We start from the raw sequence: 23,863 nt of genomic DNA, 5'->3' as shown, positions 1-23,863 counted from the left end.
AAGGTTGGGAACTCAACATCCAGGGGTATTCAACATTCAGGAAGGATAGACAGAAAGGAAAAGGAGGTGGGGTAGCGTTGCTGGTTTAAGAGGAAATTAACGCAATAGTAAGGAAGGACATTCGCTTGGATGATGTGGAATCAGTATGGGTGGGGCTGCGGATTACCAAAAGGCAGAAAACGCAAGTGGGAGTTGTGTACAGACCACCAAACAGTAGTAGTGAGGTTGGGGGCAGCATCAAACAAGATATTAGGGATGCGTGCAATAAAGATACAGCAGTTATAATGGGCGACTTTAATCTACATATAGACTGGGCTAACCAAACTGTTAGCAATGCGGTGGAGGAGGATTTCCTGGAGTGTATTACGGATGGTTTTCTGAACCAATATGTCGAGGAACCAACTAGAGGGCTGGACATCCTAGATTGGGTAATGTGTAATGAGAAAGGACTAATTAACAATCTTGTTGTGCGAGGCCCCTTGGGGAAGAGTGACCATAATATGGTAGAATTCTTTATTAAGATGGAGGGTGACACAGCTAATTCAGAGACTAGGGTCCTGAACTTAAGGAACGGTAACTTCGATGGTATAAGACATGAATTGGCTAGAATAGGCTGGTGAATAATACTTAAAGGGTTGACGGTAGATAGGCAATGGCAAACATTTAAAGATCACATGGATGAACTTCAACAATTGTACATCCCTGTCTGGAGTAAAAATAAAACAGGGAAGGTGGCTCAACCGTGGCTAACAAGGGAAATTAAGGACAGTGTTAAATCCAAGGAAGTGGCGTATAAATTGGCCAGAAAAAGCAGCAAACCTGAGGACTGGGAGAAATTTAGAATTCAGCAGAGGAATACAAAGGGTTTAATTAGGAGGGGGAAAATGGAATATGAGAGGAAGCTTGCCGAGAACATAAAAGCTGACTGCAAAAGCTTCTATTGATATTTGAAGAGAAAAAGATTAGTGAAGACAAATGTAGGTCCCTTGCAGTCAGATTCAGGTGAATTTATAATGGGGAACAAAGAAATGGCAGACCAGTTGAACAAATACTTTGGTTCTGTCTTCATGAAGGAAGACACAAATAACCTTCCGGATGTACTAGGGAACCGAGGGTCTAGTGAGAAGGAGGAACTGAAGGGATAGCCTTATTAGGTGTGAAATTGTGTTCGAGAAATTGATGGGCTTGAAGGCCGATAAATCCCAGGGGCCTGATGGTCTGCATCCCAGAGTACTTAAGGAAGTGGCCCTAGAAATAGTGGACGCATTGGTGATCATTTTCCAACAGTCTTTCGACTCTGGATCAGTTCCTATGGACTGGAGGGTAGCTAATGTAACACCACTTTTTAAGAAAGGAGAGAGAGAGAAAACGGGTAATTATAGACCGGTTAGCCTGACATCAGTCGTGGGGAAAATGTTGGAATCAATTATTAAAGATGAAATAGCAGCGCATTTGGAAAGCAGTGACAGGATCGGTCCAAGTCAACATGGATTTGTGAAAGGGAAATCCTGCTTGACAAATCTTCTGGAATTTTTTGAGAATGTAACTAGTAGAGTAGACAAGGGAGAACCAGTGGATGTGGTGTATTTGGACTTTCAAAAGGCTTTTGACAAGGTCCCACACAAGAGATTGGTGTGCAAAATTAAAGCACGTGGTATTGGGGGTAATGTACTGATGTGGATAGAGAACTGTTTGGCAAACAGGAAGCAGAGAGTTGGGATAAACGGATCCTTTTCAGAATGGCAGGCAGTGACTAGTGGGGTGCCACAGGGCTCAGTGCTGGGACCCCAGCTATTTACAATATACATTAATGATTTGGATGAAGGAATTGAGTGTAATATCTCCAAGTTTGCAGATGGCACTAAACTGGGTGGCGGTGTGAGCTGTGAGGAGGATGCTAAGAGGCTGCAGGGTGACTTGGACAGGTTAGGTGAGTGGGCAAATGCATGGCAGATGCAGTATAATGTGGATAAATGTGAGGTTATTCACTTTGGTGGCAAAAACACACAGGCAGAATATTATCTGAATGGTGGCAGATTAGGAAAAGGGGAGGTGCAACGAGACCTGGGTATCATGGTTCATCGGTCATTGAAAGTTGGCATACAGGTACAGCAGGCGGTGAAGAAGGCAAATGGTATGTTGGCCTTCATAGCTCGGGGTTTTGAGTATAAGAGCAGGGAGACCTTACTGCAGTTGTACCAGGCCTTAGCGAGGCCTCACCTGGAATATTGTGTTTAGTTTTGTTCTCCTAATCTGAGGAAGGATGTTCTTGCTATTGAGGGAGTGCAGCAAAGGTTCACCAGACTGATTCCTGGGATGGCTGGACTGTCATATGAGGAGAGATTGGATCGACTGGGCCTTTATTCACTGGAGTTTAGAAGGATGAGAAGGGATCTCATAGAAACATATAAAATTCTGATGGGACTGGACACGTTAGATGCAGGAAGAATGTTCCTGATGTTGGGGAAGTCCAGAACCAGGGGACACAGTTTAAGGATAAGGGGTAAGCCATTTAGGACTGAGATGAGGAGAAACTTCTTCACTCAGAGTTGTTAACCTGTGGAATTCCCTACCGCAGAGAGTTGTTGATGCCAGTTCATTGGATATATTCAAGAGGGTGTTAGATATGGCCCTTACGGCTAAAGGGATCAAGGGGTATGGCGAGAAAGCAGGAAAGGGGTACTGAGGTGAATGATCAGCCATGATCTTATTGAATCGTGGTGCAGGCTCGAAGGACCGAATGGCCTACTCCTGCACCTATTTTCTATGTTTCTATGTCTATATCCTTTTGCTGATTTTTGTGTCCTCCTCACACATTGCTTTTCTTCCCATCTTTGTATCGCCAGCAAACTTGGCTATGTTACACTCAGTCCCTTCATCCAAGTCGTTAATATAGATTGTAAATAGTTGGGGTCCCAGCACTGATCCCCGCGGCACCCCACTAGTTACTGATTGCCAACCCGAGAATTAACCATTTATCCCGACTCTCTGTTAGTTAGCCAATCCTCTATCCATGGTAATATATTACCCCCAACCCCGTGAACTTTTATCGTGTGCAGTAACCTTTTATGTGGCACCTTTTCAAATGCCTTCCTGAAGTGCAAATACACCCCTTTATCCACCCTGTTCGTTACATCCTCAAAGAACTCGAGAATATTTATGGATCTTGATGACTGGATGGCAGTGTATGTGGCGGGGTCAGGTTGGTGGAGGATCTTTTTCTTATGGATGTTTAGTGCAACACCCATGCTTTCGTACGCCTCCGTGAATATGTTGACGATGGCTTGGAGTTCAGCCTCAATGTGCGCAGACGCAAGCATCGTCCGCGTACTGAGGATGGGGCGGTCTTGGACCTGGCCTGGAGGCAACGAAAGTTGAACAGGTTCCCACTGGTTCTCTAGTTCCACTCCAGCTGGGAGCTTGTCGAGTGTGAGGTAGAGCATTGCAGTGAGGAAGATTAAGAAGAGGGTTGAGGTGATGATGCAGCCCTGCTTGACCCCGGTCCGGACGTGGATTGGGTCTGTGGTGGATCCGTTGGTAAGGATCACGGCTTGCAATTCGTTGTAGAGCAGGCGGAGGATGGTGACAAACTTTTGGGGGCAGCTGAAACTGAGGAGGATGCACCATAGTCCCCCGCGGTTAAGTGCCAAAGGCCTTTATAAGGTCAAAGAAGGCCATCTACAAGAGTTGGTGCTGTTCCCTGCATTTCTCTTGCAGTGACGAGAGCAATGACAGAAGACGAGGAATTGGAGAATATTTTTATTGCTTTCCATGCAGAATGCCAGAGTAAATCCTTCTGGATTCACCTATTTGTCAGCTAAGCTGAACTAATTTGGAAATTCCTTGTGACCGAGGAGTTGTTGTGCAGACACTGTGCCGTGCCCGGCCCCGCCTCGCGCCAGCCTGCCCTGCCCACCCGTGCCTGCCTCGCCCAGCGCCTGCCCAGATGGGTCTAAGCCAGTGTACTCGTTCTGCACCCGTTCCGACTGCAGGGATAATCCATTTATGAAATGCAGTAATTAGAGTAAATACTGGCAGTTTGGTTACTGTTACTGTTCCACTAATCGATTCCAGGTCATTTGAAGGATGGGTGTCTATAATTCTTTCTTGCTGCAAATTATTGGATCACATATTGCAATTACGCCAATAATATTTCTGTGTCTTACCACCATGGGTATATATTGGTAATGATTTACTCATTGAGGGCAGGGTTGTGGATGCTGGCAAATGGAAATTCATAAGCCTTTTTATCCAGTATCTGTTGAGCACTACCAGTTCAGGTATAGCATGGATTAGATGCAGAGTGAAGCTCCCTCTACACTGTCCCATCAAACACTCCCAGGGCAGGTACAGCACGGGGTTAGATACAGAGTAAAGCTCCCTCTACACTGTCCCATCAAACACTCCCAGGGCAGGTACAGGGGGTTAGATACAGAGTAAAGCTCCCTCTGCACTGTCCCATCAAACATTCCCAGGGCAGGTACAGCACGGGTTAGATACAGAGTAAAGCTCTCTTTACACTGTCCCATCAAACACTCCCAGGGCAGGTACAGCACGGGGTTAGATACAGAGTAAAGCTGCCTCTACACTGTCCTATCAAACACTCCCAGGGCACTGGGAGGCACCTGAATACAGTGAGGGGGGTGGTGAACCAGAGTGCATGAGGAGGGAGTTACAGATGGAAGAGCCATAGTATCTGGAAAAGTGATGGCTGGTGTGGTGTAGGGGATGGGTAGCTCGATGGCAGTACTTAATTAAGAATGGTGTGCGGGGAGATGATGGGTTTAAATGTTGGATGCTGATTCCTGGGGTCAGGTGGGGTAAGGTGAAGGAGGGATTTAAATACTAGGATAGAAATCACCTTAAAGCAGAGTAAGATTCCTCCCCTTATTTCCTCCCTCCCACTTGGTGAAAGAGAATGATTGTTCCACTGAGCCAGGCCAGCAAGATCTTGGACTTGATCTGTGGTTGTCAGTAGATTGGTGATTTCAGGCAAGGGAGGAGCTGTGGCACTGCAGTTGGCCTCCATGTTGTTAGGTGGCGAAGGAAGAACTCACAAATGCTACTTGAGCCCTTACGCCGCTGTGAAACATCCCTGCTCACAGCTGGAAAAGCCCAAACCGTATGTCTGCCTGACGTAGAGCCGGTGCTTCTGCACAGTTATTTTTCCAAAATGGTCGCCAAGTCCTGCTTGTGCATTGACACAATGGGGTTCGTGAGGTGTGATCCGATCTGTCAGCTGCCCATTTGGAAATCAACTGTTCCAATGAACTGAGACCAGTTTTATGCCAGACCGTTTGAAATGGGGCCTGCTTCCTGTAGAGAGCTCAGTGCGTCACCCACCCTCCAGTGACTGAGAGAGCACTACTGCACTGAGCCCTGTACTGGGGATAACCATCCCCGCGGGGAGCAGTGTCCTTCTCTCCTCCAGCCCTGTACTGGGGAATAACCCTCCCCGCGGGGAGTGATGATCTCAGTACAGTATAATGGCCTGTGTGTTAGCCTGTGCTCTATGGGCAGTGTATGTGAGAGGTCAGAGCATGTATTGTGTGAATTGTAAAGCATGGCCAGTACAACAGTTGATGATATTTCACTCTTCGTGTCTTTCTGAGATGCGCATGTATCCATAGAAACATAGAAAATAGGTGCAGGAGTAGGCCATTCGGCCCTTCGAGCCTGCACCACCATTCAATGAGTTCATGGCTGAACATGCAACTTCAGTACCCCATTCCTGCTTTCTCGCCATACCCTTTGATCCCCCTAGTAGTAAGGACTACATCTCACTCCTTTTTGAATATATTTAGTGAATTGGCCTCAACAACTTTCTGTGGGAGAGAATTCCACAAGTTCACCACTCTCTGGGTGAAGACGTTTCTCCTCATCTCAGTCCTAAATGGCTTACCCCTTATCCTTAGACTGTGACCCCTTGTTCTGGACTTCCCCAACATTGGGAACATTCTTCCTTCATCTAAACTGTTTAAACCCGTCAGAATTTTAAACGTTTCTATGAGATCCCCTCTCATTCTTCTGAATTCTAGTGAATACAAGCCCAGTTGGGATCCAGTCTTTCTTGATATGCCAGTCCCGCCATCCCGGGAATCAGTCTGGTGAACCTTCGCTGCACTCCCTCAATAGCAAGAATGTCCTTCCTCAAGTTAGGAGACCAAAACTGTACGCAGTACTCCAGGTGTGGCCTCACCAAGGCCCTGTACAACTGTAGTAACACCTCTCTGCCCCTGTACTCAAATCCCCTCGCTATGAAGGCCAACATGCCATTTGCTTTCTTAACCGCCTGCTGTACCTGCATGCCAACCTTCAATGACTGATGTACCATGACACCCAGGTCTCGTTGCACCTCTCCTTTTCCTAATCTGTCACCATTCAGATAATAGTCTGTCTCTCTGTTTTTACCACCAAAGTGGATAACCTCACATTTATCCACATTATACTTCATCTGCCATGCATTTGCCCAATCACCTAACCTATCCAAGTCACTCTGCAGCCTCATAGCATCCTCCTCGCAGCTCACACTGCCATCCAACTTATTATCAACCGCAAATTTGGAGATACTACATTTAATCCCCTCGTCTAAATCATTAATGTACAATGTAACCAGCTGGGGCCCCAGCACAGAACCTTGCGGTACCCCACTAGTCACTGCCTGCCATTCTGAAAAGTACCCATTTACTCCTAATCTTTGCTTCCTGTCTGCCAACCAGTTCTCAATCCACGTTAGCACACTACCCCCAATCCCATGTGCTTTAACTTTGCACATTAATCTCTTGTGTGGGGCCTTGTCGAAAGCCTTCTGAAAGTCCAACTACACTACATCAACTGGTTCTCCCTTGTCCACTCTACTGGAAACATCCTCAAAAAATTCCAGAAGATTTGTCAAGCATGATTTCCCTTTCACAAATCCATGCTGACTTGGACCTATTGTTAAATCTCTTAATTTCCAATGAAATATGAACTCCGGTTGTAGTTTTAATGTAATTTTATTCTGGCAGCAGCAACAAGCTTCTGGCTTTAAGCCAGGCCTTTGTCCTTCTGAGACCACATGGCCAAAATGGCTGTTTATATACCTGATCAGTTTACAGAAAAGAACTTGCCTTCTTTGACCTTATTGGCTCAATTAATAGTCTTTTAACCTTTAATTGGCTCGCTACCCAAGGTCCTAAAATGTCAAGTTGATTAATGACTTAATGCAATGTGGTCTGTGTTTTTTCAACCTGTAGCCGGGCTGCAGAGCTTGAATTCTCTATCAATCCCCCCTTTGATTCTTTCACAAACTGAATCATAAAACATCAGCTATCACTGGTTAAACATTCTACAAAATAATTTCATGCATGCTAATAGAGTTTCCTTCTAAAATTTGTTGATTTGTTTCGCCACATGTCCGGACGAGTAGCTTCCACACAAATTTTACACCAACCCGAGTTCCATCTTGGCCACAATGGAAGTCTGGTTTTAGTAGGTTAATTAACCTTATTCCAATTTAATCCAAATCAATATCTTAATTCAACCAGTAAACAACCTTCCCTTAAGCATAACATACCCCTGTGCCACGTACAGACGGTCTGCTGGGACCTGCAAGGTGTCTCACATGCGGGACAGCAGCTACAGCCGCCTGGTCGCAACAACATTTAATCAACATAAACGAACAATATAAAAGTAAAATAATACAACGACTAGAATTAAACCTTCCATCAATGAAGTTCCTATTGAACCTAGCCATTCAGTGGCTCCGCTCCACAAAGTTGCTTAAGTTTTTCTACCTCCTTTTGGATATGCTCCGCTAAGTGGGTAATTTCTTCGGAGCTATCTGGGATATATGTGCAACACTCAGTTCCGAGTAGGGCGCAAGTACCTCCCTTTTCAGCCAGGATGTAATCAAGGGCCAGTCTATTCTGTAGGACTACTGTGCGGATTGCTACCATTTCTGCATTGATTTTAACTAGGGCCTCTGAGGTATCATTAGCTACCCGTTCCACAACGGATGCCATGTTAATGGATTCCCTTGCCAGTCTGGCGGTCAGAATGGCAAAGAACCGCTCTGTTTCTGTGATAGCTCTCTTAGGACAGTGTAAATGTTCCGACAGTGACTCTATATGATACATATACGGCACAATGTAGGCTAAATAGCAGGATCGCGTCCAATTCTGGGGCAGCCAAGGGTAGGCCTTGTGGCCATACACCCAATAGGTGCCATTATAGGCAATGAAGGTTAGCTGTTTCTTTGTCAGCAACACTCCGGGGCCTGTCCAGGCTTTTCCATCTATTTTATTCAGAATCACCATTACGTTAAAAACTCCCACATCGGCCCATATTTTGGCCTCCTTTGATGTTTCTAATCAGACAGACCGATTCCTCCGGTCTTCCTATTCCCGTTGTATTAGTGATATAAAAAAATGGGGGCCGTTTGGAATTATTGTAGCACGGTTGGTATCCCCCTTCAAAGGTAGTCAGATTGCAACCTGCTGACTTCCATTTACGTGCCCAGTTTTCCGTATCCAGAAACGCATTGCCTGTTTTGTTTTGATTAATTATCCACTCAGCCATTTCCAAGATATTCAAGAGAACTGACCTCAAGGGAATCCCTCCCTTTGAGTGAATAGGAATATGCGCACACACCCAACAACTAGAAATGTTACCTTGTTTGGCATAAATGTATGACATATATAAAAAGGTATTTACATGTAATTCCTTTGCTACCCTACTATTTCCCTTTGGTGCAGAGGGTCGGCTAGTAAGAAGTAGGCAAATGCCTAGAATACCTACAGTCAGTAATACAGTAAATTTATACATTTTGGCAAAAAGTAATGGTCCTTATTAGATTTCAGCTTCAGTTACGGGTGCTCGTTTAACGTGTGAAGCGTGGATCCAGGCTTTCTTTCCTTGGACTTTAACAGCTGCCTTGGTGGTCAATAACAATTGATAAAGTCCCTCCCACTTGGCACCCAAAAGTTCTTTATGCAACTTTTTCACATACACCCAGACTCCCGGGATGATGTCGTGTCCTCCTTCAGGTGGATTACCTCAAGCTGCCGATACCTGTCGGGAAACAGAACTAATAGCATTGGTTAGGTTCTGACAGTATGATAACAAAGTGTCACTCATTAAGTGAACATCAGCTTTCCTTAAATCAATAGTTCCTGGCAGCGACATGGGTCTTCCTGTTATAATTTCAAATGGGCTTAGACCTGTAGTTCTGTTCGGGGTTGCCCTAATACTACATAGTACTATTAGTAGTGCCTGGGGCCATGATGTTCCTTCTTGGTGATATTTGGCAAGCTGTTGTTTCAGAGTTCGATTCATTCGCTCGACTTGTCCTGATGATTGTGGATGATAAGGACAGTGTAAATCCCATGTAATGTTCCGTAACCTACAGACTTCTTGGCAGACAGCACCTGTGAAGTGTGTTCTCTGATCTGAGTCAATGCTACTCGGGACCTTTGCAGTGTGATTGGCTGTGGCTCTTTTAGTTGGGACAGCTTCTACCCACCTAGAGAATCTGTCGACCATGACAAGAATGTTAGTATATCCTTGGCATGGAGGAAGAGATATATAATCAACCTGCAGATGCTGGAATGGTCTGACAGGGGCAGGGAGCCTCAGTTGGGGCATTACCGTGATGGGTCCATAATTATTTTTCTGGCAGACCACACAGCGGTCTGCTACCAGCTGGGCATGTTTTTTAAATCCCCGACCCCACCAGCTTTCCTGGAACCGTGCCGTCATCTGTTGTGAGGCCAAGTGTCCCCACGAGTGGATCTGTTGGGCTAAAAAAGGCATAAGCGCGTGTGGCGCAACTGGCTTGTCGGTAACTCTTTGTCTCCAGACACCATCTTCGCATAGCTTAATTCCTGCCTCAATCCATGTCCATTTTTCCTCTCTGGAGCACTCGCCTTGCATTGTTTGAAGGTCTCGTGTCAGAGTCCTGAGTGCTTTCAATCTGCACATCTGTGTTGGTTCTTCTGGGTGAACGCCCTGTGAGGCGGCATCTTTAGCTGCCTGGTCGGCTAGGGCATTTCCCTGTGCTTCTGTGGTATTTTCCTTGGTATGGGCCTTACACTTCAGGATGGATACTTCCTGAGGTAATTGTATGGCCTCTAGTAAGTCTCAGACGACTTTTCCATTTCGGATAGGTGTACCAGCAGCAGTGAGGAATCCCCTTTTCCGCCATAACAGACCAAAGTCGTGAGCGACTCCAAAAACATAACGCGAATCTATGTCGACATTAGCTGTCTGTCCTTCTGCTATTCGACATGCTTCTGACAGGGCCCGTAACTCGGCCTGTTGTGCTGACGTTCCTGAGGGTAAACATCCTTTTGCCACTACCTCATATAAGGTTGTAACTGCCCATCCTGCTTTTCTGGTACCATTGTCAACAAAGGAGGAACCATCTGTAAACAGGATGAGGTCTGGGTTGTGCAGAGGCTCCTCTGCTGCTAAGGCTGCTGCTTTTTAAAAAAAATCTCCACGCAGTCTTGCTCTTCACATTCTCCCCCCTCTTGCTCCCTCGATTCTGATATCGGGAGCATAGCTGCGGGATTAACCGGGCCGGCCCGGACGATATGGAGATTAGGAGCTTCCAAAACTGCTGTCCAGCGGGTCCATCTAGCTGCCGTCACCTGAGACATTCTATTCATAGACAGCAAAGCATGTACGGTGTGGGGACATTTGACAATCAGCTTTTGGTCGAGGACTAGACCCACAGTGATCATTATCGCTCGACATGTAGCTTCCATAGCCCTTAGGCAACTTCCCCATCCAAGGGCTATTGCATCCAGTTTTACCGAATAATAGCCAATAGGTCTTTGCCGATCCCTATGTTCTTGTGTCAGTATAGCTGTCATATATCCTTCTTTCTCATGGACAAACAGGGTAAATGGCTTACCATTGTCGGGGATTCCCAGAGCCGGTGCCGAACACAAAGCCTTTTTCAAACTCAGGAAGGCCTCTTGCTGTTAATGAGGGTGATGGCTTCTTTAGAGGCACGTTTCCCCTTTAAGATATCATTCAATGGCTGAGCAAGCTGTGTGAAGGAGTCAATCCAATTTCTGTTAAAATTACACAATCCCAAAAAAGACCTTAGTTCCTGAATAGTGGTGGGTTTTTTAGCAGCCCGAATGGCTGCAGTTCTATCCTGGGTAAGTTCTCTCTTTCCTTGTGAAATCTTTTGTCCCAGGTATACAACCTCTTCTTGGGATATTTGTGCTTTGTCGATGCTGGCTTTATGTCCTTTCAGCCAAAAGTGGTCCAGCAAAGCTCGTAAATCTTATTCATGCTGTTCTTCCGTGTTTGAAGCTAGCAGGATATCGTCTACATATTGGATGACTGGGGAGGTAATTCTCGCAAATGGCTTTGTAAAGCCATGTGGAATACCGTAGGGCTGTTGTGGAAACCCTGCGGTAACCGGGCCCAAGTATACTGTTGTCCTTGGACCGTGAAAGCAAGCCACTGTTGAACCTCCGGTGCCAGAGGCACTGACCAAAATCCATTGGCCAGATCTATAACCGAGAAATATTTATGTTCCGGTTTGAGGGCATTAAAAATGGTGGAGGGATCTGCGACCAAAGGAGCTTTTTGATCAATACACTGGTTAGCTTTCCTATAATCGACAGTCAAACGCCAAGTCTCATTAGATTTCTGTACCGGCCACACGGGGCTATTGGAGGAGCTATGCGTTTTAATAAGCACCCCTTGATTCTCCAATTGCTGAATAACCGGTAAGATTCCCGCGATAGTAGTTGGACTGATGGGTTACTGTTTAGTGCATGGAGGCTTGGTCCCGGTAATTGCCGCATGCTCCATCTGGAGTAGGCCACAATCGTTCTTATCTTTAGCCCATATCGGGTGTTCCTTCAATTCTTCTTTCTTCAAAGTTCTAATTGACCATGTCACCCGACCATCCTCGAAATGCAACGATTAATCTATTTGGATTAGAACGTCCATTCCCAAAAGGGGTTGATCTACTGGGCCTATCCAGACCGGCGTGGTTAGTTCATGTGGACCCAGCCCTATAAGTACCGGTGTTCTTTTAATTTCCATTTTATGGCCCCCAACTCCATAGGCTGTACGTGCCCTACCATCCAACGGCAAAAAATCTCCATATTGTGGGGGTAAGCATGTTAATTCCGCCCCTGTGTCTAAAAGACAGTCCACATCCTTATCGCCCACCCTCACAGTTATATATAGCCCATCTCCCCTTTGTTGTATTAGTGCGAGGAGGGGGACCAGGGTGGGCTTTAATCGTTTTTTGCTATCCCAAGTAACTCCTTCTGTTGTTGTATTGTCAGTCGCTTAAATGCTTCTATGAGGTCGTTATCCTGTGACAAGCCTGGTTTGTTGGCTGAATTGTATCCCTGGCTGCGTCCTCTTCCCCAGCCACAACCTTGCTGTTTTGCCCTGCACGTCTTGGCCCAGTGACCTTCTTTCCCACAATAATGACATTTTTCGGGTAATTTTCCTCATAACTGTTTATCGGAATCCTGGGATTTCCATCCCATAGCCTGTACAGCTCGGACTTTAACTCCCATATCCCGATCTAATTGATTACATCGATCCACCAATGCTGCAACGGTAGTTCCTCTGCCTTCGCAGTCCGGTAACACTACCTTAAGCATTTTGGACAGTTCTGGCTTTAGACCTGCCACAAAAGCTGCTTTCAGGGGTCCAAACACTTGTTCATCCATTTCCTCATCCGTATTATTCATAACCGAATGTTCTAGCCATGTGCATATAAACCGCTCGTCATACTCCAGGACCTCGTCTGTTCCTTTCTGTTGGCAGGCTGCAATTTTTCCCCAGTCTGTCTTCGCTGGACTGAAGGCTTGCAGCCAGTGTTTAATCGCCTCCCATCCTGCATTTAGTTCTTGCTCATCCTGCCCCAAAGCTTCTTCTACCTTATCGTGCAATTTTCTTCCTTGTGTTTTTGGCACCATTATGGTCAAAATTTGCACTCTGTCCCAGGGATGAAGTTGATATATATTTCTTAAGCAGTCCAATTGGTCCCACGTTTTTACTCCCCCTTTCTTTGGATTGGGCAATTCCTTGGGCCATTTATCAATTTTCTCTGGGTCTGCCGGATCATGAACTAAATATTCTGCATGCACCCTTTTCTTCGTTTTTTTGGTTCCGCCCTCATCTGCAGTCTCTTCTGATTTGACTACAACTCGTCTTTTTTTAAATGGGGCAAAGCGCACCCCTAATTCTTCATCCTCCGACCCTGTATCATCAGAGGATTCAGAATCCATATCTATCCCTCGGTCGTGTCTTCGGGTTTGCGCTTTTAATTTATCCAAACATGGGTACCCTGGGAATTGACCGATACATTTTCCTTTTCCTATTACTGTCTCTTGACCAAATGATTTTTTCCATTCTTTAATTTCACCTTTTAAGATCTTTAACTTCCGCTTCCGATTTTTCAAGCTCAAGTCTTGTCTGTCGCAGCTGTGCACAAACAGCTTGCAATTGGTCCTTTGTACTGATCAGTTCTTGATCATGTTGGGAACACATTATAATTTCATTCCGTTTTCGGATCTGTCCCATAACGGCTAGGGACCATCTAGTTCGCTCTTTATTTTTCATATGGGTCGTTTTTCCTGAGACCCTTTTAATCTCGTCCAAGGACCATTGTCCTTTGGAGGTTCCATACTTTTGTTCGATCTTAATACAGATTTTAGCTAAGTCGAATTGTTGCTCTATGTATTCTTTCAACTGTTGGAGGATTTCATCTATCGAAACCTCAGCTGGTGCCTGCCCACCTTTAACAGTTGTAGGCAATTCTTTGCTCTTATCTCCTGCTGCCATAATACTGATTTCTTTACTGGGGTCTCGAGTCGTAGGCTTTCCAGCCGATCAGTGGGTTGGTGATTAATTAACTAACACCGCCGAAGTTAGACGTCTATGGGACCTCGAGCCGACTACCAACCGGAGGGTTCGCAAACCGGAGGCTTTCAGAATCGCGTAGAAGGAGAGGCGAATTTAGACTTTTGACCGAGGACTTTTATAAAGAGGAGTCCATACCTCAGTATGTAGGTCCGATGTCCAAAATTCAGTTTCTTCCCTCAGCGATCCTGTTCGTGACGCCAAAGTTGTTAGATCTCTTAATTTCCAATGAAATACGAATTCCGGTTGTAGTTTTAATGTAATTTTATTCTGGCAGTAGCAACAAGCTTCTGGCTTTAAGCCAGGCCGTTGTCCTTCTGAGACCACATGGCCAAAATGGCTGTTTATATACCCGATCAGTTTACAGAAAAGAACTCGCCTTCTTTGACCTTATTGGCTCAATTAATGCTCTTTCTTCCTTTAATTGGCTCGCTACCCAAGGTCCTAAAATGTCAAGTTGATTGATGACTTAATGCAATGTGGTCTGTGTTTTTTCAAAACCGCAGCCGGGCTGCAGAGCTTGAATTCTCTATCACCTATCATGTCACCTCTTTCCAAATGCTCTGCTATGACATCCTTAATAATTGATTCCATCATTTTACCCACTGCCGATGTCAGGCTGACCGGTCTATAATTCCCTGTTTTCTCTCTCCTTTTTTAAAAAGTGGGGTTACATTGGCTACCCTCCACTCCATAGGAACTGACCCAGAGTCTATGGAATGTAGGAAAATGACTGTCAATGCATCCGCTATTTCCAAGGCCAACTCCTTAAGTACTCTGGGATGCAGTCAATCAAGCCCTGGGGATTTATCGGCCTTCAATCCCATCAATTTCCCCAACACAATTTCCCGACTAATAAGGATTTCCCTCAGTTCCTCCTCCTTACTAGACCCTCTGACCCCTTTTATATCCGGAAGGTTGTTTGCGTCCTCCTTAGTGAATACCGAACCAAGTACTTGTTCAATTGGTCTGCCATTTCTTTGTTCCCCGTTATGACTTCCCCTGATTCTGACTGCAGGGGACCTATGTTTGTCTTTACTAACCTTTTTCGCTTTACATATCTATAGAAGCTTTTGCAGTCTGTCTTAATGTTTCCTGCAAGTTTCCTGTCGTACTCTATTTTCCCTGCCCTAATCAAACCCTTTGTCCTCCTCTGCTGAGTTCTAAATTTCTCCCAGTCCCCAGGTTCGCTGCTATTTCGGCCAATTTGTATGCCACTTCCTTGACTTTAATACTATCCCTGATTTCTCTTGATAGCCACGGTTGAGCCACCTTCCCTTTTTTATTTTTACGCCAGACAGGGATGTACAATTGTTGTAGTTCATCCATGCGGTCTCTAAGTGTCTGCCATTGCCCATCCACTGTCAACCCCTTAAGTATCATTCGCCAATCTATCGTAGCCAATTTACGCCTCATACCTTCAAAGTTACCCATCTTTAAGTTCTGGACCATGGTCTCTGAATTAACTGTTTCATTCTCCATCCTAATGTAGAATTCCACCATATTATGGCCACTCTTCCCCAAGGGGCCTCACACAACGAGATTGCTAATTAATCCTCTCTCATTACACGACACCCAGTCTAGGATGGCCTCCCCCCGAGTTGGTTCCTCGACATATTGGTCAAGAAAACCATCCGCCACAATTTGCCCTTGGCTGGGAAACCATGTATTTCTGGAACTTTTTATGAATAGAATTGTAATGGCAGTGTGTGAGGGGAGGTGAGTGCCCTGTACTGGGCACTGTGTCATCAGAGCTGGCTCTGGGCCTCTGAATTCGGGTCGGTACTGCATGCAGTGAGTTTGTGCAGTGAGTTTCCAAGTGCTGCAGCCTGTCTGAGCTTTGTGTTGGGTTAGGCATTTTTTAGGCATTGTTATTCCCTGTAACTTCTGGTCGATCGGAACCTGGTTTGGGTAGCATAGCGGTTATGTTACTGGGGCGAGTAATCCAAAGGCATTGGCTAATGATCGGAAAGTGGGTGTTCGAATCCCACCATAGCAGTTTGAAAATGTCAATTCAGTTAGTTAAATACATTTTTTGGGTAGGAAACCTGTTGTCCTTTCCTGCTCTGACCTATATGTGATTTCAGACCCACAGCGATCTGGTTGACTCTGACTTGTTACACTGCTTGTCCGAGATCGAGTATTGGATGAGCAGAGATTTCCTCCAGCTAAATATTGGAAAGACCGAGGCCATTGTCTTTGTTTCCCCTCGCCATAAACTCCGTTCCCTGGCCACCATTTCCATCCCTCTCCCCAGCATCTGTCTGAGGCTGAAGCACACTGTTCGCAACCTTGCTGTCATATTTGACCCTGAGATGAGTTTTCGACCACATATATGCGCCAAAAACTAAACTGGGTGGCAGTGTGAGCTGTGAGGAGGACGCTAAGAGGCTGCAGGGTGATTTGGACAGCTTAGGCGTGTGGGCAAACGCGTGGCAGATGCAGTATAATGTGGATAAATGTGAGGTTATTTACTTTGGGGGCAAAAACACGAAGGCAGAATATTATCTGAATGGTGGCAGATTAGGAAAAGTGGAGGTGCAACAAGACCTGGGTGTCATGGTTCATCAGTCATTGAAGGTTGGCATGCAGATACAGCAGGCGGTGAAGAAGGCAAATGGCATGTTGGCCTTCATAACAAGAGGATTTGAGTATAGGAGCAGGGAAGTCTTGCAGTTGTACAGGGCATTGGTGAGGCCTCACCTGGAATACTGTGTTCAGTTTTGGTCTCCTAATCTGAGGAAGGATGTTTTTTCTATTGAAGGAGTGTAGCGAAGGTTCACCAGACTGATTCCCGGGATGGCGGGACTGACATATGAGGAGAGACTGGATCGACTGGGCCTGTATTCACTGGAGTTTAGAAGGATGAGAGGGGATCTCATAGAAACACACAAAATTCTGATGGGACTGAACAAGTTAGATGCAGGAAGAATGTTCCCGATGTTGGGGAAGTCCAGAACCAGAACCAGGGGTCACAGTCTAAGGATAAGCGGTAAGCCATTTAGGACTGAGATGAGGAGAAATTTCTTTACTCAGAGTTGTTAACCTGTGGAATTCCCTACCGCAGAGAGTTGTTGATGCCAGTTCATTGGATATATTCAAGAGGGAGTTAGAAATGGCCCTTGCGGCTAAAGGGATCAAGGGGTATGAAGAGAAAGCAGCAACAGGGTACTGAAGGAATGATCAGCCATGATCTTATTGAATGGTGGTGCAGGCTCGAAGGGCCGGATGGCCTACTCCTGTACCTAGTTTCTATGTTTTTATCACTAAGATGGATGTGAAAGCCTTAGAGAGGGTGCAGAAAAGATTTACAAGAATATAAGGGAGCCAAGGGTAATGAGGAGCGGGCAGAGAAGTAGAGTTGAGGCCAAGATCAGATCAGCCATGATCTTATTGAATGGCGGAGCAGGCTCAAGGGCCCAAATGGCCTACTCCTGCTCCTATTTCTTGTGTTCCTATGTATGAATGATTCCAGGGATGAGGGACTTCAGTTACGTGGATAGACTGAAGAAGCTGGGATTGTTCTCCTTAGAGCAGAGAAGATTGAGAGAAGGTTTGATAGAGCCGTTCAAAATCATGATGGGTCTAGACGGTAGAAACTGTGCCCATTGGTGGAAGGGTCGAGAACCAGAGGACACAGATTTAAGTTGATTGGCAGAAGAGCCAAAGGCAACATGAGGAAAAACTTTTTTACGCAGCGAGTGGTTAGGATCTGGAATGCACTGAGTGAAAGGATGTTGGAGGCAGACTCAATTGTGGCTTTCAAAAGGGAATTAGATAAGTACCTGAAGGAACAAACTTTGCAGGGCTACGGGGAAAGGGAGTTGGGACTGGCTGAAGTGCTCTTGTAGAGAGCCAGCACTGGCTCGACGGGCCGAATGGCCTCTTTCTGTGCTGTTACCGTTCTATGAATCAATGATTCTAAGACTGCCTATTACCACCTCCCAAACACTGCCTCAGTTCACCTGCTGTTGAAATATTCATCCATGTCTTTATTACATCTAGACTTGACTGTTCCCACGCACATTTGGCGGGTCACCCATGTTCTACCCTCAGTAACTCGAGGTCATCCAAAACTCTGCTGCCCATGTCCTAACTCGCACCGAGTCCCGTTTATCCATCGCCTCTGTGCTCGCTGACCTACATTGGCTCCCGGCTAAGCAACGCCTCGATTTTAAAATTCTCATACTTGTTTACAAATCCCTCCATGGCGATATGCCCTTCTATCTCTCTAATCTCCTTCAACCCCATAACCTTCCGAGATATCTGCACTCCTATAATTCTGGACCCTTGAGCATCCCTGATTTTAATATCTCCACCATCGGTGACTGGCCTTCAGCTGCTGAGGTCCCAAGCTCTGGAATTCGCTCCCCAAACTTTTCTGCCTCTCTACCTCTCCTTCCTCCTTTAGGATTTCGGATGAGAAATTAAACTGAGGCCCCGTCTGCTCTCTCAGGTGGACAGAAAAGATCCCACGGCACTATTTTGAAGAGGAGCAGGGGAGTTATCCCCGGTGTCCTGGCCAATATTTAGCCCTCAATCAACATAACAAAAACAGATTATCTGGGTCTGTATCACATTGCTGTTTGTGGGAGCTTGCAGTGCGCAAGTTGGCTGCCGCGTTTCCGACTACAACAGTGACTGCACTCCAAAAGTAATTTGTATACTGTAAAGCGCTTTGAGACCATCCGGTGGTTGTGAAAGGCGCTATATAAATGCAAGTCTTTCTTTATTTTGGATGCTCCTTAAACCGATCTCTTTGACCAAGCTTTTGGCCATCTGTCCTAATATCTCCTTTGACTTAATGTCAAATTTTGTTTTATAAAGCATCTGTGAAGTGCTTTGGGAATTTTTACAACATTATAGATGCTGTATAAATATAAGTTGGGGGGTGTGTGTGGTTGGGAGGATTCTATGGGCTCTGTGCAGTGTGTTCCTGCCCTGGCAGTATTGTGTTTTCTGTGCCCCGTGTGTGAGTGATGGGGTGTGGGAGCTGGTCTGTTCTCAGTGCTGTCCAATAACACTACTTTGTCCCTGTTTTTCAGATTCCAAGTACCTCCTTCCATGTGAGCTTCGCCATGAGCTGGGATGCAGAGTGTCTTGGTCCCTGAGATCAGCTGCTGGTAGAGAGTGCCAGGCTCAGTGAACTGCTCCCAGTGAGCTGCGTGTCCCCTAGAAGGTGCGATGACCTAGTGGAGGGTAGGAGAGGATGTCTCAGAAGAGAGCATGTCCACGTTTACTGGACTATCTGGTCATCATTGGTGCCAGGTAACAACCATTGCAGCACCCTGGAGGTCTGATGGCTAGATCCCGCTCGCAGGAAGGGGGTCGTGGGGCGGAGGTGACTGTTTGGCCAATAAGCCGAGGTTGATGCTGTCGGTGTCTAGTGGCGAAGGGCCATATTGCTGTTCTTACCAGGCCGGGATGTTTTGGGGTTGAGGGATGGGAATTAATTGTGTTCCGAAAACAGATGAGACTGCACACAGGGAGGTTGAAGTAACAGTGACCTCAGTCTTTATGAAGACACTCCAGAGAGAGAAATAGGCCTTAGGGGCTGGCTTATATACAGTGCTCCCAAGGGATGCACTCCCTGGTGGCTGAACATGGGAGTGCATGCTTTACAGATACACAACAGGAATAACAAGATCGTCTGATCGTCTTTTTTATTTCTTGCGGAGGGAGAGGGGCGGGGGTGGGGGAGGGAGGGAGGAAAGAGTGAAGAGGGAGTATGGAAAGGGTCGGAGGAGGAAGTTGGAGAGGGGAAAAGGGGCAGTGGGGAAAGGATCTACCAAAAATATTTCAGCCGGCACTTGGAGTCGGGAGCGAGGAGTAGGAAGGGCATCACGAATGCGTCATGAGGCTGCCTCGACCCCTGGTCGCAGTGTGGCTGTCGCCGCAGGGTCCCCACTCCACACGCCAGCTCAGCAAGAGTTGTGCCCTGGTAGTCCTGTCACCGTACCGGATGGTCCATGACTGAGACCCATGACGGCGCTATGACGAGGGCTCAGTGCTGTAGGTGTGCGCCCGCAGGACCTCAGTGGTGTCGTTGAGTGGGGGTGATCATTGGTGTCATAGAAACATAGGAAATAGGTGCAGGAGTAGGCCATTCGGCCCTTCGAGCCTGCACCACCATTCAATATGATCATGGCTGATCATTCCCTCAGTACCTCTTTCCTGCTTTATCTCCATACCCCTTGATCCCTTTAGCCGTAAGGGCCACATTTAACTCCCTTTTGAATATATCTAACGAACTGGCATCAACAACACTCTGCGCTGGAGAATTCCACAGGTTAACAACTCTGAGTGAAAAAGTTTCTCCTCATCTTGGTCCTAAGTGGCTTACTCCTTATCCTTACGCTGTGACTCCTGGTTCTGGACTTTACCAACATCGGAAACATTCTTCCTGCATCTAACCTGTCCAATCCCGTCAGAATTTTATATGTTTCTATGAGATCCCCTCTCATTCTTCTAAACTCCAGTGAATACAGGCCCAGTCGATCCAGTCTCTCCTCATATGTCAGTCCTGCCATCCCTGGAATCAGTCTGGTGAACCTTCGCTGCACTCCCTCAATAGCAAGAACGTCCTTCCTCAGATTAGGAGACCAAAACTAAACACAATATTCCAGGTGAGGCCTCACCAATGCCCTGTACAACTGCATTAAGACCTCCCTGCTCCTATACTCAAATCCTCTTATGAAGGCCAACATGCCAATTGCCTTCTTCACCGCCTGCTGTACCTGCATGCCAGCTTTCAATGACTGATGTACCATGACACCCAGTCTCGTTGCACCTTCCCTTTTCCTAATAACCTCACATTTATCCACATTATACCGTATCTGCCATGCATTTGCCCACTCACCTAACCTGTCCAAGTCACCCTGCAGCTTCTTGGCATCCTCTTTACAGCTCACACCGCCACCCAGCTTAGTGTCATCTGCAAACTTGGAGATATTACACCCAATTCCTTCATCTAAATCATTGATGTATATTGTAAATAGCTGGGGTCCCAGCACTGAGCCCTGCGGCACTCCACTAGTCACTGCCTGCCATTCTGAGAAGGACCCGTTTATCCTGATTTTCTGCTTCCTGTCTGCCAACGAGTTCTCTATCCACGTCAATACATTACCCCAATACCATGTGCTTTAATTTTGCACACCAATCTCTTGTCAAAAGCCTTTTGAAAGTCCATATACACCACATGCACTGGTTCTCCCTTATCCACTCTACTAGTTACATCCTCAAAAAATTCTAGAAGATTTGTCAAGCATGATTTCCCTTTCATAAATCCATGCTGACTTGGACTGATCCTGTCACTGCTTTCCAAATGCGCTACTATTTCACCTTTAATAACTGATTCCAACATTTTCCCCACTACTGATGTCAGGCTAACCCGGTCTATAATTCCCTGTTTTCTCTCTCCCTCCTTTTTTAAAAAGTGGTGTCACATTAGCTACCCTCCAGTCTATAGGAACTGATCCAGAGTCGATAGACTATTGGAAAATGATCACCAATGCATCCACTATTTCTAGGGCCACTTCCTTAAGTACTCTGGGATGCAGACTATCAGGTCCTGGGAATTTATCGGCCTTCAATCCCATCAATTTCCCTAACACAATTTCCTAAGTAATAAGGATTTCCTTCAGATCCTCCTTCTCGCTAGACCTTTGGTCCCCTAGTATTGCCTGAAGGTTATATGTCGCTGGGTGGGGGTGATCAGTGGTGTCGCTGGGTGGGGGTGGGGGTGGGGGTGATCAGTGGTGTTGCTGGGTGGGGGTGATCAGTGGTGTCGCTGGGTGGGGGTGATCAGTGGTGTCGCTGGGTGGGGGTGATCAATGATGTCGCTGGGTGGGGGTGGGGGTGATCAGTGGTGTCGCTGGGTGGGGGTGATCAGTGATGTCGCTGGGTGGGGGTGATCAGTGATGTCGCTGGGTGGGAATGATCAGTGATGTCGCTGGGTGGGGGTGATCAGTGATGTCGCTGGGTGGGGTTGGGGGTGATCAGTGGTGTCGCTGGGTGGGGGTGATCAGTGATGTCGCTGGGTGGGGTTGGGGGTGATCAGTGATGTCGCTGGGTGGGGGTGATCAGTGATGTCGCTGGGTGGGGTTGGGGGTGATCAGTGGTGTCGCTGGGTGGGGGTGATCAGTGATGTCGCTGGGTGGGGTTGGGGGTGATCAGTGATGTCGCTGGGTGGGAATGATCAGTGATGTCGCTGGGTGGGGGTGATCAGTGATGTCGCTGGGTGGGGGTGGGGGTGATCAGTGGTGTCGCTGGGTGGGGGTGATCAGTGATGTCGCTGGGTGGGGTTGGGGGTGATCAGTGATGTCGCTGGGTGGAAGTGATCAGTGGTGTCGCTGGGTGGGGTTGGGGGTGATCAGTGATGTCGCTGGGTGGGGGTGATCAGTGGTGTCGCTGGGTGGGGGTGGGGGTGATCAGTGGTGTCGCTGGGTGTGGTTGGGGGTGATCAATGGTGTCGCTGGGTGGGGGTGATCAGTGATGTCGCTGGGTGGGGTTGGGGGTGATCAGTGGTGTCGCTGGGTGGGGGTGATCAATGGTGTCGCTGGGTGGGGGTGATCAGTGATGTCACTGGGTGGGGGTGATCAGTGACGTCACTGGGTGGGGTGGGGGTGATCAGTGGTGTCGCTGGGTGGGGGTGGGGGTGATCAGTGATGTCGCTGGGTGTTGGTGATCAGTGATGTCACTGGGTGGGGGTGATCAGTGGTGTCGCGGGGTGGGGGTGATCAGTGGTGTCGCTGGGTGGGGGTGGGGGTGATCAGTGGTGTCGCTGGGTGGGAGTGGGGGTGATCAGTGGTGTCGCTGGGTGGGGGTGATCAGTGGTGTCGCTGGGTGGGGGTGATCAGTGATGTCGCTGGGTGGGGGTGATCAATGGTGTCGCTGGGTGGGGAGATCAGTGGTGTCGCTGGGTGGGGTGGGGGTGATCAGTGGTGTCGCTGGGTGGGGAGATCAGTGGTGTCGCTGGGTGGGGGTGATCAGTGATGTCGCTGGGTGGGGGTGGGGGTGATCAGTGGTGTCGCTGGGTGGGGTTGGGGGTGATCAATGGTGTCGCTGGGTGGGGGTGATCAGTGGTGTCGCTGGGTGGGGGTGATCAGTGGTGTCGCTGGGTGGGGTGGGGGTGATCAGTGGTGTCGCTGGGTGGGGTTGGGGGTGATCAGTGGTGTCGCTGTGTGGGGTTGGGGGTGATCAGTGGTGTCGCTGTGTGGGGGTGATCAGTGGTGTCGCTGGGTGGGGAGATCAGTGGTGTCGCTGGGTGGGGAGATCAGTGGTGTCGCTGGGTGGGGGTGATCAGTGGTGTCGCTGGGTGGGGGTGATCAGTGATGTCGCTGGGTGGGGGTGATCAGTGGTGTCGCTGGGTGTGGTTGGGGGTGATCAATGGTGTCGCTGGGTGGGGGTGATCAGTGATGTCGCTGGGTGGGGTTGGGGGTGATCAGTGGTGTCGCTGGGTGGGGGTGATCAATGGTGTCGCTGGGTGGGGGTGATCAGTGATGTCGCTGGGTGGGGTTGGGGGTGATCAGTGGTGTCGCTGGGTGGGGGTGATCAGTGGTGTCGCTGGGTGGGGGTGATCAATGATGTCGCTGGGTGGGGGTGGGGGTGATCAGTGGTGTCGCTGGGTTGGGGTGATCAGTGATGTCGCTGGGTGGGGGTGATCAGTGATGTCGCTGGGTGGGAATGATCAGTGATGTCGCTGGGTGGGGGTGATCAGTGATGTCGCTGGGTGGGAATGATCAGTGATGTCGCTGGGTGGGGGTGATCAGTGATGTCGCTGGGTGGGGGTGATCAGTGATGTCGCTGGGTGGGGTTGGGGGTGATCAGTGGTGTCGCTGGGTGGGGGTGATCAGTGATGTCGCTGGGTGGGGTTGGGGGTGATCAGTGATGTCGCTGGGTGGGGGTGATCAGTGATGTCGCTGGGTGGGGTTGGGGGTGATCAGTGGTGTCGCTGGGTGGGGGTGATCAGTGA

At 47.7% G+C, this 23,863-nt stretch overlaps 1 protein-coding gene across 1 annotated transcript in view; it reads left to right on the top strand.

Moving 5' to 3' along the window:
* madd (MAP-kinase activating death domain) overlaps positions 1 to 23,863 on the top strand; it is a 117,705-nt gene that overhangs the window by 1,805 nt on the left and 92,037 nt on the right. The window contains exon 2 of the mRNA XM_070871679.1: positions 18,936 to 19,158. Coding sequence (XP_070727780.1) covers positions 19,100 to 19,158 — 59 coding nt within the window. The 5' untranslated portion in view covers positions 18,936 to 19,099. The remainder of the gene's footprint in view (positions 1 to 18,935; positions 19,159 to 23,863) is intronic.

The sequence above is a fragment of the Pristiophorus japonicus genome, unplaced genomic scaffold, assembly GCF_044704955.1.
Source record: "Pristiophorus japonicus isolate sPriJap1 unplaced genomic scaffold, sPriJap1.hap1 HAP1_SCAFFOLD_274, whole genome shotgun sequence".
Taxonomy (NCBI): domain Eukaryota; kingdom Metazoa; phylum Chordata; class Chondrichthyes; family Pristiophoridae; genus Pristiophorus; species Pristiophorus japonicus.
This window is presented reverse-complemented; position numbering and strand designations above follow the sequence as displayed.